General features: G+C 33.7%; 2 protein-coding genes across 3 annotated transcripts; one reads left to right on the top strand and one right to left on the bottom strand.

The window, feature by feature from the left end:
- The first annotated feature begins 2,563 nt into the window (after positions 1–2,563).
- LOC129805374 (uncharacterized protein KIAA2013 homolog) lies at positions 2,564–4,751 on the top strand. Its single transcript, XM_055853254.1, has one exon. The coding sequence runs from the start codon at positions 2,691–2,693 to the stop codon at positions 4,569–4,571; it is 1,881 nt and encodes a 626-aa protein (XP_055709229.1). The 5' UTR covers positions 2,564–2,690; the 3' UTR covers positions 4,572–4,751.
- A 4,542-nt stretch (positions 4,752–9,293) lies between these two features.
- Positions 9,294–13,325, bottom strand: LOC129805373 (uncharacterized). 2 transcript variants are annotated; one of them, XR_008752088.1, is made up of 3 exons: positions 13,119–13,325; positions 12,437–12,624; positions 9,294–9,758 (listed from the first exon to the last, which is right to left on the bottom strand). XR_008752088.1 is itself a non-coding variant. In XM_055853253.1 (2 exons), the coding sequence occupies exons 1-2, from the start codon at positions 12,542–12,544 to the stop codon at positions 9,483–9,485; spliced, it is 384 nt and encodes a 127-aa protein (XP_055709228.1). In that variant the 5' UTR covers positions 12,545–12,714; the 3' UTR covers positions 9,294–9,482. The 2 variants fall into 2 exon arrangements, 1 of the variants encoding a protein (XP_055709228.1); XM_055853253.1 differs by lacking the exon at positions 13,119–13,325 and having other exon boundaries at positions 12,437–12,714.
- Positions 13,326–13,993: the final 668 nt, after the last annotated feature.

The following is a 13,993-nucleotide window of genomic DNA, read 5'->3' as shown; positions in this document are numbered from 1 at the left end:
CCTGAAAAAATTGGGAGTCTAATCCTTTTTTCCTAGTTTCAGGAAGCAAAAAATAAAAACAGATCCAAAACTGTAATTTTGCTGTGCAATACTTCAGACGATTTGTGCACAATTAATATCACTTTTCTGAAAAACGACTATCACAAGGGATAGAGGGGTTATTAGGGTTCAGATTTATGTAAAAAATCTTTTAGGCTAAAGAGGCACTTTTTGTGGGTGGAAGAAAATTCACAAACTTGACTCACATTCATTGATCGCACATAGAAGACATGGCTTCTCGCACATTTTCCAGGAAATTTCATTTTAGATGCGATCCGTCATATTCACATGTATTGTAATCTATCGATTTAATCCACCACTAAAAAGTAAAACTTACAAACATTAAAGTTGATAAACAAGAAGTGATTTGACTCAAATAGACCGCAGTTGAGTAATTTTTAATCAATTTCGCATTTCTTTGATATAAAAATATTTTTCAAGCTTGCACAAACTGAATGTGCAATGAAAGAATCACATCTGCAATAAGCTCATACAGTTTACAACTGGTTTTTTGACAATCTTTGACGTAACCTCACTATTGTGTTGTTTTGCATGACAAAGAAAAGAAATTGTCCGTGAGAAGCTGTTTTGTGAAAATTTTAGCCTTTTCACCATCACCTGCTGAAACTCAATATCAGTGCTAAATCTCGATTCCTGCAGCTGCAGGAACAGAGAAATCTTCAATGATACGCATTCAAACGTTTTTGTGCATATCCGGCTCCGTGGAAGAATGGTGAAATCTTGTGTGGTCTTTTCGCTTGAAGAGTTTTAGTCAATTTTTAGCTTTAAAAACTTATTGATTCGTGTAAATTTGGTGATATTTGGACTTTTCAAGAAAGTATTCATCAGATTCAACCGTTTCCGGCGTGAAATTCTCATAGAATCAAGCAAAAAAATGGTTTTTAGTGTCAATAAAACATCTTTCAGAAAAGTTCCAAAAAAGTGATATTAAAATGTTTTATTCCTTGTACAAACGGTTTCATCAAGTAGATTAGAGTTCCCTTTAAACAATGATGTGCAACTTTTAGTGTCCGGTGCAAAATTTACGGTGAAAATGGGGTGTTCAATGATGGCGTGAATCGTGTGCGAAGACGGAAACTTGATTGATCTATCGGACAAATCGCCATTAAATTTTCATTTTCCTCTTGAGGAAAATCTAAAGGATTTCCTGGGATTTTGTGGGGTGGGATTATGAACCTTATAAGTAAGACATTTTTTTGGCATAGTTGGAGAATCCATACGGTTTGCATGGTAGTCAGAAAAAATCACTGAACTCTTGAACATCATTTTTGTGTACGAAGGTTCAAAGGGTTCAAAGCCTCTCTCTAGTGTGTAGAGGCCATAGGAACATTCATATAATCATATAATTTCATCCCTTTCAGGATTTTGAACATTTGGGATTTTGGGTTTCGGGTTTTTGGCTGTCACCGCCCAAAAGCACGTAAAGTGAAGTTTTATATTTTTTGCCACTGGCGCTGATGTCGGTAATCTTCGTAAATTTCAATAGACCTCATGAATTTAGATAGAGAGAGTGGTCCCCCGAAATTTAGAGCTGATCCCGTAGTGTATTGACACCAATCCTCATTTTTCGAGCTGATCCCTAAGCCAATTCCTATGCCTATTTTGGGCTTTACTGAGTGTATTACTTTACTGAGTCCTTACATGAAATTTTGAGAAAATAATATTTGTTGATTGACTTCAAAAGATTTTTATGAAGAATTTTGCCCAAAATTCACACCTAGAAGCACAGTGGAAGTGCTGAAAATCATTGTATCTCTCCAAAACTTCTAAATACGTGTATTCTTATGGAGAAATATATTTTTTTGCCATTTTTTGAACACTCAAAACTTTGGGGTTCGATGTTTTTTACCTTTATGAACGATTGGGTCATATGTGACCCATGAAAATTGTGAAGCTTTCTTGAAAATACCAATAAACTATAATTTTTACTTTGTTGAGAAATATTATGTATATTTATTACAATTTCTAGTCCCAAGAGGTTTTTGCTTAAAAAAAAATTAGAAATATTAAAAATATTAAAATTCAAGCACCAAATGTGAAAATTCGTCATTTTTCAGCTTAAATATTTTTTATATAGCAAATAGCTGGAGATTTGCAGAAAAAATGTCCTAGATTCCTACATCTGTCTACTTCGTGATTATGTACAAACATTAGAAAGAAATAACTTCAGGTAGTCAGGAAAAATTATTTTGTCTATGGGTCACCTCGGGTGACCCAATCGTCCTTAAAGGGTTAACTGAGGCAGCCCCAATATATTTTTGACGTAACCTTTATTAGTAAATTTTTATAAGTAAATTAGTAAACTTGGCAAATTAATTAAATTAATTAAACTTGGCAAATTAAATTAGTAAACTTGGTAATTTAGCAAATTTGGCAACTTCTAAAATTTTTCTTTGCTATAATAATTTCGAATATTTTTAAGGAAAAATTACCAGATATGTCCTACGAAAGTCCATGCTCATTTTACAAATGGAAAATATTGTTTTATTGGGTAAACTTGTGACATTTTCATTGTGGGGGTGATGTCATTGTAGATACAGCACAGCTTAGTGTGTTTTCTTTTAATTTCGGGGTGCGGATGGAAAAAAAATGATCTCGTGAGTTTATTTAGTTATAGAGTGTGAAAAACGATGAAATTCAAAGTGGACACTGCTGATTTTATGCGTCGCATGCGACGTCTTCATGATACCAACTATAACTTATCATATCGCCGGCTATTTTTCATCCTTTTGGGCATAGCTGTTATACTTCTCTATCTTGGCCCAACAATTTTCCGGTGGTTCTTTGGGGCACCTGAAGTACCTAAAGATCCTCTACTTCACTGCATGGATGACCGCTTGACACCTTTCTATGTACCATCGATGGAATTCAATGCCAATATTCGACATAATCCGGCTTTTCCACATGAAAGAAACATAATTCCCTATGTGGGAAATGGCTATTTTGGTCTGGAGATTCAGGAGGATGCTCATCTTAACATCAAGACGGGTCGTACATTAACACTACCTGTGTATTTTCATCCAATTGTGTCGGTGTCATCGAAAAATGCTGGGAATCAGGAAGCTACAGCTGTGGATTATTTATCGGGGATTGTTCATCGGTTTCAGTGCTTTGAGGATGGGTATTTTGTCAATTACAAATACTATGCTCACAGGACGATGCCAAATGTTCTTGTGCAGGAGATCCAGGTGACCAATACGAAGAATCAATTGATTGATGTGGAATTAATTCCGCCGAGAATATCGGATTGGCCAACGGCCGTTTCTCAGATTAAGCACCTCCAGCATGGTTCCAATATCATTGAGTACCAGGTTGTGACGGGTTTGGTGGAATTGAATGATCATCATGGTAAAGCTGTGACAGTTTCTGTGGTATCCAGAAATATGCCACGAACGTGGACACTGATAAAACGTGGTGTCACGAAGTTGGAACTCTTGTCCACAATTGTTTACTCTGAACCTATTTCCGTGGATATGTACCTAAAGGCACAGGTGAAGGATAAGACGGAAAAGGCAGCTATTGAGGCAATGGAGAAGGCACTCCAGCAAGCAGTTCACGATGACTCTGAAGCGGGTTACTATGGATTTCAGAGGAAGCATGTTCGTGTGTGGAATAGCCTATGGGCTACTGGCTTTGAGATTAGTACCAGCAAAGCTGAAAATTCCCTCAATGGTGATCGTATAAATGCCACAATGTACGCTGTTCTGTCTCAGGTGAGATCGTATGAATTTGAGGAGAGTGTTAATCCACAGAGAAAGTCAGAGATCTTCAATCTCCTGGCCACAGAGGCTGAAGGATGCTTTGATAGTCACCACACCCTCCAAGCTGAGACACTTTGGAGCGAAATGTCGACTCTGGAGGAACTAAATAGTGTCACGGGTTCTTGGATGTTGACACTGGAAAAGCAGGGATGTCATAATTTGATCAGAGCTGGCGCTAGTGGCTTAATCCAAGCCATGGTGCTGAGTTTCGGTGGTTTCCGCTTCAGTAATCAACATCTGGAGATGAATATCCATCCAAAGTATCTACATCGGGAGTACAATTTCCGGCGATTGAACTATGGCAACATGACCCATGTAAATGTGTCGGTTTCCGTGAAGGATGACAACAAGGCTGTTCTCTATGTGGCTCTGGATCGCTCAGATAGGAATTACTATGCCTGCGATGCTGGCTGCCTCGATGATCCAGTTCCACTGAGTCAGACCCGAAGGCGCTTCCCCGTGAAGCTCACTGAGCCTCTTACGGCAATTCTCTACATTACAGCCGATCGTCAGCACATTGAGGAACTCCATCATGCCATTCATGTGAAAGAAGTGGTTGAGGCTCCTGCCCATGAGCATCATGTGATTGCTCTGCACAAACACGGTCACCATTTGGCTGGTCTGCCCAAAATCTTTTGGATTAGTGTGTGTGCTCTTATTGTCGTCTTCCACATCTTTCTGTGCAAGTTAATCGTGAAGGAGTACTGTGAGCCTCCGGATAAAATGCGCTATCGCTACAGAAAGCCCTGAGGAGACATTCGAGTGATAAAAAAAAATGAGAGAGGACACAATAGTGTGCACCTCACTTTCTTTCCGTCAAGACTTTTTTTATTAGAGATTTCTGTCCTACACGCCTCTTGTTTTATTTGAATGAGCAAGAAACCACAGCGCGATCGTTATGCTGCAATAAATTATGTATTAAAAATAAAATTCTTTGATTCCGAGATCTTATGGCTTCTACACATTGGGAGAAATTTTTGTCAAAAATTGCTTTTTTGAAGGAAATTCCCTGCAGCTTTGCAGGGGGAAACGTCAAATTTCTGGCAAAAACGCAATTTTTGACGAAAATTGCTCCCAATGTGTAGTAGAGATGTGCGCCGAGATATTTCGGCGGCGGCGGCTAACATTTAAAAATTGTCGGCGGCTGGTTGCGCGCCGGCGCGCCAGCTAAAGCAATCGGCTGCGGCTCAGCTTGGCGCGCCAAACTTTTTTCTTTAATATTTTTCGATTACAATTCACATAAATTATCGATTTTCCTCAAATTTTTTTTCTTGCTAGAATTACTAATCATGGAAATCTATTTAAAAAATAGTAACAACAAAATAGATAGAAAACAATCTGTCAACTTTAGGCACAACTTTTGATGATTTTACAAAAAGACAGATTCAAATAAAAATATTAACAAAATTTTTTGAAATCCGTAGACACGTAAAAATGAAAATAATTTTATTTGGAATTATAAACTTAAATTCAATATCCAATAGAAAAATTGTTTATCTACAAACATAAATATTTCTAGATGAAAATTTGATAACAGTTGAGATATTTGGTAAGAAATGTTGAATTCGATGCACTTGATTAAAACATTATTTAAAAAAAAATGTTTAAAATCTTAAGCCTTTAACGACAGGACACTTTTCACGAACCGAAAATCATCAATAAAAATGAAAATGGTGAACGTAATCAATGATAAATATTACATCCATGGGCGTACCTAGCGAGGGTCAGGGGGGCAGCAGCCCCCCCCCCTAGAAGCGTCAAAGAAGACAAAAACAAATGAGAAGTAAAAAAAATATATTTAGTCAGCAAAAAATTAAATTTGATAAGTAAAAAATACAAATCTTTCCAAAAATGGATTTAATTTTTCTATCCATAAAGATCGAAACTTTCATGAAAATTCTACTGCTTTTAAAAGTTGTAAATTTAGTCACTTCTCAAACTTGATGTTTTACTGCTCGTTTGTACAGTATCAATACAAAAATGAGCTCATACTAAAGTTATTTTTTTTAATGTTTATACGTAATCGTAAAGTAAAAAGTTGTAGGAATCCATAATATTTTTGCAGATGTACAGCCATTTGCTATCTAGTAAATATTGCAGCACAAAACTGAATAATTTTCAAACTACCGCATTGATGAATGATTTTTATTATTTTTTTTTATAATAAGGTAAAGTATCCTATGTCGACCACTTAAGGATAGATTTTGTGAAAAAAATTATGAAAAAAACAGTTATAATTTGTGTTTTTTGATAGGGTTTTTGCCTAAAACTATAGAATAGATACTTATCTATCTAATTGTTAACTTCATTTAGTCATAATATAATTTTACATTAGGAAAAGTTAAAATGTTTTAAAAATGCGAAATGTGAAGTGAACCATTTTTTCTTAAAATTAAACAAATCACAAAACTAAAAAGTCACTGATTTAACTTTGGCTTGTTTAATACATCATGAATAGCACTTAAAATTTAGTTAATCAATAAAATAAATAGGGAAAGTCACTTTTATGAATTCATTCGGAAGTATAGAACAACATTCAAGTGAAAAAAGCTTCACTTGCTATGATTCGTCGACCGGTCGAATTGAAGAACAATTTATTTGAAATGCCCTTTCAATTTTAATACATAAAATTAATCTTCAACTTAGTCATGGAAGTAAAATTTTTGCACAAGTAACAATTTGAATTCTCCAGTAATCTGTGAAGGTAATAACTGAAATAATTCCTTAAGAAAAAAGTCAAGAATATCAAAAAGTATGCCATAATTTGATGAAAAATTGCGATTTTTTTTAAGAAATACTTTAACGCTGCGTATTTTTATGATTTTTTTTCAGGGTTTTATGGTCAATTTCTATAATATTTGCACTGATTTGAATTAATTATGAAATAATTGGCCCTATGATGTTAAACCATTCGCTAAATATTATTGTAAATGCAAATAAATTAAATAAATATTTCCACCGGTCGACTTGAGGAACCCAGGGTGGTCTACTCGAGAGGCGATCGACTCCAGGAACTTTACCTTATATCCAAATTTTTTTAAGCAAAAGCCTTTTGACAATAGATAGTATAATAACTAACTATCCTAACTATACATTTTTTTTTCATAAGAATGAAAATTGTCTATTATGGTTATTGTCAGAAAAATTACTTAATTGAATTGAAATATAAACAAAATTCGCCGCGGCGCGCTAAAAAAGAACTAGCGGCGGCGGCTGGCGGCGCGCATTAAAAATTTTTGGCAGCGGCGGCTAAGCAAAAATCGCGGCGGCTCGTGCCGAGCGGCTAAAATCGGCTTGGCGCACATCTCTAATGTGTAGACGCCTTTATTGTCCATTCCATCCAATTGCCAAGGAGCCGAAAGGAGGCTCAAGAGTGAGAGAAAAATAAGTCGTGTTAATAGGAGTTGTGTGGACTCATAAAGAGGGTACCCTCGAAAATCTCAAGTCGCTATCTCTAACCGTTTAGCCTTTGTTTGGTTACGACTATAGACGGACAAACAGTGTAACATAATTTCTCAAAAATTATCCAATTCGCGAAGATATGCAGAAAAATAAAGTGGTCCCCGGGAGGTGGATAAGCCCAGATAAGCTTATGGTAACTGTGATTCTTTACAGACTTTACAGACGATTTTGAAAGTTCTTGTAAGCTGGAGTATTAGTGCACGGTAAAAAATTTCGGCACATATTTGTTACAAAAATTAGCTCGTCCACAGACACCATAATTTTTGGCATAATCTTGTTCATTTTACCCAAAAAGATACCCAATATTAGTAACGAATTTGTTCCAAAATGTAGCTCGTCCACGGACATGGAAAATTTTTGGAACAAATTTGTACCTTCTAGGAGGAACAAAAAGATAGGGTGGTGTCACCACTTCTCGCCAGTGACCCACTTCTCGCCACCTATAGTTAACCCTCTAACGGTGTTTTTTCTTTAATATGTGAAAAAAGTTCTAAAACAATGTTTTCTAGGATAATTATGATCCAATAAAGTCGAAAAACCATCCATTCTTCATTATCTCTTTTAGTTTAGGCGCTAGGTGAGAAAATATAAAAACTTTTGAAACTCTTTTTGCTTCTAAAATTCATATTTTTAGTTTTTTCAAATTTTTAAATAATTAATAATTAAATAATTAATTAAATTAAAAATTAATAAATAATTAAATAACACCCCCGTCGGATTTAACAGTTACACCATGAAAGATTTTTTACTCTCTATTTAAAAATTTCCGTTAGTTTTCAAATACCAAAAAAGTACCTGTTCTCAATAAGAGATGTCACATTTCAGGGTTGTAATTAGGGGTAACATATTTTTGCAAATTCAATTTTATTATAAATATATTTTTTCTCTTGTTTATTTCTCTTTTAGATTATAATAGGGTAAATTAAGCTAATTCAAAACCTGCTCCAAATGGAAATTTTTCGCTACTCCAAATGGAAACGTCATTGTTTTCACGATAAATTCAGTACTAAATTATTATATTTATATATTTTCTATACCTCAGTTTCATTATTTAGTTAATTTTTTTCCAAATAAAGCGAAAATCCATGCATACAAATTTTAATTTGTTAATTTCTCAGAAAAATTAAAAGTGTACCTTTTCACCATCGAATTTTTTATTTATCGACCAAGTTTTCCAATTAAAAACACAATAAAGTGACTGTTCTTTATTCGTTTTGTTTAACATTTATCTCACATTTCTGGGTCATTTTAGTTAAATTAAGTGCTAATCTTTATTGTTAACGGTACGTAAAGTTTTCAAATGAAAGAATTACCTATTTCGTGAACAAAAAGGGTTTTTCTGAAGTGTCTGCAAATGTTTCAATAGGAAACCCCGGAAATATGATTTGTTTTGAGAAATTTTAATATTGTTTTAGATGGGGAAAGAGAAAAGACTAGGAATAATAACAAATCTTGAACACAGGAGCAACTCAACAAGGTTTTGGAAGCATTTCGTCGGGGTTTTACTTACACTGTTTGTCTCCAATTAAGAAATTTTCCTTGTCTCCATTTTTATTAATATGTTTCCAATAGAAGCATTTTACGTTTGCGTATTTTTCTTGTATTTAAGAAGTTTTCAAATTATATCTAAAGAATTTTGACTAAACAATAACATTCTAGAAGAGTCAAGGAGCAAATTTATGTAATTCTCTTCAGAAAAAAGATGAACTTAATGTGTTGAATCTTCTGTCATAGTTAAAGCGTCAGGAAATGGTTTTGAATTAGGACATTTACCCTAGTTATAAAATATATAAAAGGGTCAACTCGATTTGCCACCGTTTTACTTTTTTCAATTTAGCTAAAAATAAATAATTTTAATGCTTCAAAGCTTTGTTCGGCCTATTTGTAACACAGGCTTTAGAAAGATATTTTAAAATATTTCACATTTTTATCTTAAGTTCGTTTAGGATGAGAAAGAAAACAAAATATATAGCTTTTTTTAACTAAGATTATATTTATGATCATGTTCATTTGTTACAGATCAGATTTTTCAATAAGACTTGCATATTCAATTCTTTTTTACAGAAATCTTGCTGCATTTTGTTGTATGATTTAAGTTTTTTTTAATTTTGAATATCAATACATGTTTTGAGCAAGTGCTCTTGAAAGCAGACATAAAGAAAAGTTAATCAGAAAGCAATATTTGCGGCCACCGCCGTCTTAGCGTTGCTGACCAACCTCCAGAGCTAAACGGTGGAAATGCTCCTTCTGAGGTTGTATAATTATCGAATCACTGTCCGTATTGCATGGCTCCGATATGTCATCTTCGAATTCAATCCACTCGACTTCGTCGCAATCATCGTCCATGGCACTGTAGTCGCTGACGGATGACTTTTGGAGTTCTACCATTGTAGCGTAGATTTTCGAACTATGACTCCCAAGCTGTGTATTGTCATCAAGATGAACACCAGAATCTGCTTGTGTCTGCCTTAAGTCCTATGATCAGGAAATTTATTTCAGGAATTTCTCAGGAGAATATCTTGTGTAATTGGTAGGCAATGAGTGAAATGATATATTTCTCAATTTATGATGCAATTGCACTACATTCTAGTCATTCTATTGATATCTCTAATCTTTTTACTTCGAGGTCGGTAACATTTCAAGTCAAAAACAAAACAATGTAAAGTAATTGAGAAAAATTCTAATTATAAAAAAATCGCAAAATTTGTTTCCTTATGATAAGTTATCAACTGTTCTATTCCATACAATTAATCTTCAAATTTAGAATGGCAAAAATTCTAAGAGGGGAAGTAAGAATAATATATATGGCGTTTATTTTTAAATGAATACTATACGGTTCCTATTGTGTAAATCTGGACTTAATATCATTGGATTTTAAAGTGGGTCAGGGGGGTCATCCCGAGTTTTTGTAATTTTGAGATTTTGATGTACTCAGAAAGAGAATTTAATAAATTTTCAGATAACATATAGAACTAACTTACTTTGTTAGAAATATTTTTCACAATTTTAATCTCTTACATACATGCACAATTAATTAGAAGTAAAGGGGAACAAATATGAATTTCTTGCGCCATTTTTGTGAGGTAGGGAACCAACTGTCACTAGTTGGTCCCCTATTCTTTTATTTCAGAAAAATTTAATAGAGCTTTGGAAGAACAAGGGACCATCTTCACTACATACAGGAAAAGAACTTATTTTATAAGTTAAAAACGTGAAAATTTCAATGTTTATAATTGTGCTCAGACAAATAGAAAAGAATCAAACAGTTATTGTACAAAAATTTGCGTAAGATATTTATTTATAACGAATTGAATATTTAATACTGTCTCCTGAAAAATGACTCAGATTGAGATGAACTCCTTTAAAATCCAATGAGCGATATATAAATGGTTATCATTGAACCAACAATATTACTATGAAGTCATGTGAGGTTGTACAGGCTCTATTTTATGCCTATATCGTAATTTAGAAGATAAATAAGATGTTTTTTAGGTAACAGAATGAAACTTTTGCGATAAAATTGCTCTTATGAAGATAAACCTTTAAGATTCTATAGGATATTACGACGAACAAACAAAGTGTTTTCAAACTAAAATGCAATATATTTTGATTTTCCTAAGATTAATCTTTTAATTAAATAATTTACTGGTAAGATAAGTTTGTTAATTGCAACTTTTATTTTTCTAGACTTAGTCTAGTCTATAGAAAAATAAACATAGATATTTTTAAAGCGAATTTATCAAAGTTTAATTTGAAATTTAAAAAAAACCAAAAATTTGCGATAATTTATATTTTTGAAATATATCAAAATCCGGTACATTACCAATTCATTAGCGGTTGAGACCGATGCAGCCGGGTTTAGGATTTCGATACCTTTAAATTAAATCAAAAATCGACCAATTTGTTTGAGAAATAAGCCCTCCAGAATCATTGACATTAATAAATGCAAGATTGCGATTTTTTCTGGTCTTGGGTGTCTGGTCGAAATATTCGTCCGGACTTGCTCTGAAACACACCGAAAATGATCCGAATCCGTAGGACCAAATATAAAGTAAAAACGTATTTTTTTGAAAGGGATGGATGGGTTGGGGGGTGTGAATTGGGTAAGTGAATTTTCTAGAATACATTGATTTCTGGGGGGTCATCGATAACCTAAAGTTGATATCTCTTGCTGTTTAAAAACTACAGTGCTGTCAATTTATAAAAAGTGGACTGTATATAAGTACGCTCGTAGATCTCGAACACAACAAAATATCGTATAAATAAGTTAGATTTATGGATGAACATTCATATTAGTGTAATCTTTGCAATCATCTCTTATTAGATAAAAAAAAATCAAAACCATGCGACATTAAACTAGCAATTTTTGATTTCGATTTCAAGAAAAGCAGCAATTTACTCTACATTTACTTATTATTTTGAATATAAAATAATATTTATTTAATACGAGAAATAAATGTTTATTTATTTTGTCCATGATCTTCTAAAAGAACTAAGAGATTTCTAATCAGAACAATCCTATAGGACATTTGCAATACTGTTCTACATCCACGTCTAAGAGACCACTTTCTTCCATCATGAAGAGAAATATGCATAAATTTAACCATAGAATAAAATTACTGAGAAAATTCTCAAAATTTGATAGGTACGTGGTAATTAGTAAGATTTCTGTTTTTCTTAATGACATGTTTTTCAACAAAAAGATCAGCAACAAATATTATATAAACTACTCGGTGGCAGCCATAATCCCGAAAGCCAAAATCCCGAAAGCCAAAATCCCGAACGCCAAAATCCCGAAAAGGCCAAAATCCCGAAAGCCAAAATCCCGAATTTCTCATATCCTGAAAGGGATGGAATTATACGGAGGAAAATGTTTAGAATAATTTTCCAAGACACAGAAGATTTCCCTTTGCCTCCAGCAAGCGCGGGTGCAATCGTGAGAGTAGCTATGACACTTTTAAGAATTCGGGATTTTGGCTTTCGGGATTTTGACCCATTCGGGATTTTGGCTTTCGGGATTTTGGCGTTCGGGATTTTGACCGGGACCCAAACTACTATATTAAATTAGTTATAAATCTTTATATATCTTTACATTTATCTTATTCAATAAAATTTCAGCTCATTTTGCGCAATAAGGAAAAAATGTTACTTACAATCGGAAGAGCAGTTGGATCCAAAAAAATGCACATATTTGAAGCGCTGAGTTTTAGAAGTATTTTTCTGTTTGATATCTTCTGGCCTGAAGTGCATGCTGCACACATACTTATCCTTCCCTACAAGGGACATAGAGAGCTCTAGACGTGTAGCCCAAATTTCCCGAACTTGCAAGTTACTTGGAAATCTAAAAAAAAAAAAAAATAATTCCAAAACAAAATTGCAAAAATACAAGTCAGAGATATTCTTTAGCATATTTTCTTTTATTCCACTTTCCACTTGTTTCTTAGTTTAAATTATTTTCTTTAGTTTTATTAAAAAAAAAAAGAAATGTGCAATATAGCCTCTTCGTCAATTCACCAAACCTAATTACACGAATATTGAGTTGGTTTTTATTCGAAAACTCATTTTCTATAAGCTCAAACAATTTTTTCACTGATTTAAAAAAAGCAATTGAAGATGTTTTTTCGCAAGACAAAATTACCCCTAAATACTATCCTGTCGAATATGTTGGCCGGGAAGATTTTCACCGTATCCACATTTTTCAGAATTTTTTTCTATTCATATTAATCGCCGCTTAGAACAAATTACACCCCCACGCCTTCACAATTAAATAAGCTTTCACTCACTATTTTTCACTAAAATTGCTGCGTCAAAAGAAAGAAGAAAATTGTAACTTACCTGTGGAAGGTCACCCCATTGGGATTTCGGTGCTTAGAGTTGAAGCAATTCACGACCGTGCACTTCATTTTTCACACGTTTTACTGCACGAATGTCTTCACTCACACTCACTAATCACTGGAAATTATATTTTTTCTACAACTTGCTGATTTTCTCACTTCTTTTACTCACAAAACTCTGGACCATCCAAATAAAAAAAACACAACAATGCGGCGATTGTCAAGGGGTTACGGATCTGTCCGCGGCGTGTCGCTCGCGTCATGCCTTCATGGTGCAAATTTGAATTCTCTATAGAAATTTGGCCAAAATAACGAACATTCCAGGGGGGTGTTAAATAATTAATAAAATATACAAAGTAGAATGACATATATTTCAGTAAAAAAAATTATTTTAGTCAGATAACTTTAAATCGGTATTTTTATGGAAATTGGAAATGAGTTTTTTTGCACAAATATTTTTTGTTGCTTTTTCTCTGACCTGTCACACAAAATTGGGAATAGCAACAAAACGAAGAGTCAAAATGAGTTCAAACTTTCAAGAGATGTTTATAAGACTACAGTAGAGTCTCGCTATAGGCCATCGCTCTATAGTCCACAATTTATCGACCGTTGATTTCAAAACACTGATTTTAAGTTAGATTATGTTTTTTAGTATGCGACATGCATAATTATTTTAATATTTTTAGCAAACTTTATTAAGTAGTTGTGATAATTGTGATCCATAATGAAGAGAGCAAGGACAAGTACCACAATCGCAAAGAAAGTGGAAGCCGTCGAGCAATTTCAATACTAAAAATCGTTGATAATTTTAAAAAATTACATGGACTAGTGCGACAAGTGTCAAATTTGAAACCAAATATGGATTATAGCGAGACT

Source organism: Phlebotomus papatasi, chromosome 3 (genome assembly GCF_024763615.1).
Source record: "Phlebotomus papatasi isolate M1 chromosome 3, Ppap_2.1, whole genome shotgun sequence".
In the NCBI taxonomy this organism is placed as follows: Eukaryota; Metazoa; Arthropoda; class Insecta; order Diptera; family Psychodidae; genus Phlebotomus; species Phlebotomus papatasi.
Note: the sequence above shows the minus strand (reverse complement) of the source record. Positions and strands in the feature narration are given on the sequence as shown.

Bases quoted from the DNA above. Each gene is read 5' to 3' on its own strand.
- LOC129805374 (XM_055853254.1), top strand. From the start codon at position 2,691: ATGAAATTCAAAGTGGACACTGCTGATTTTATGCGTCGCATGCGACGT.
- LOC129805373 (XM_055853253.1), bottom strand. From the start codon at position 12,544: ATGTGTGCAGCATGCACTTCAGGCCAGAAGATATCAAACAGAAAAATA. The intron at 9,759-12,436 runs GTAAGTAACATT...TCCTGATCATAG, and splicing joins ATCCAACTGCTCTTCCGATT to GACTTAAGGCAGACACAAGC.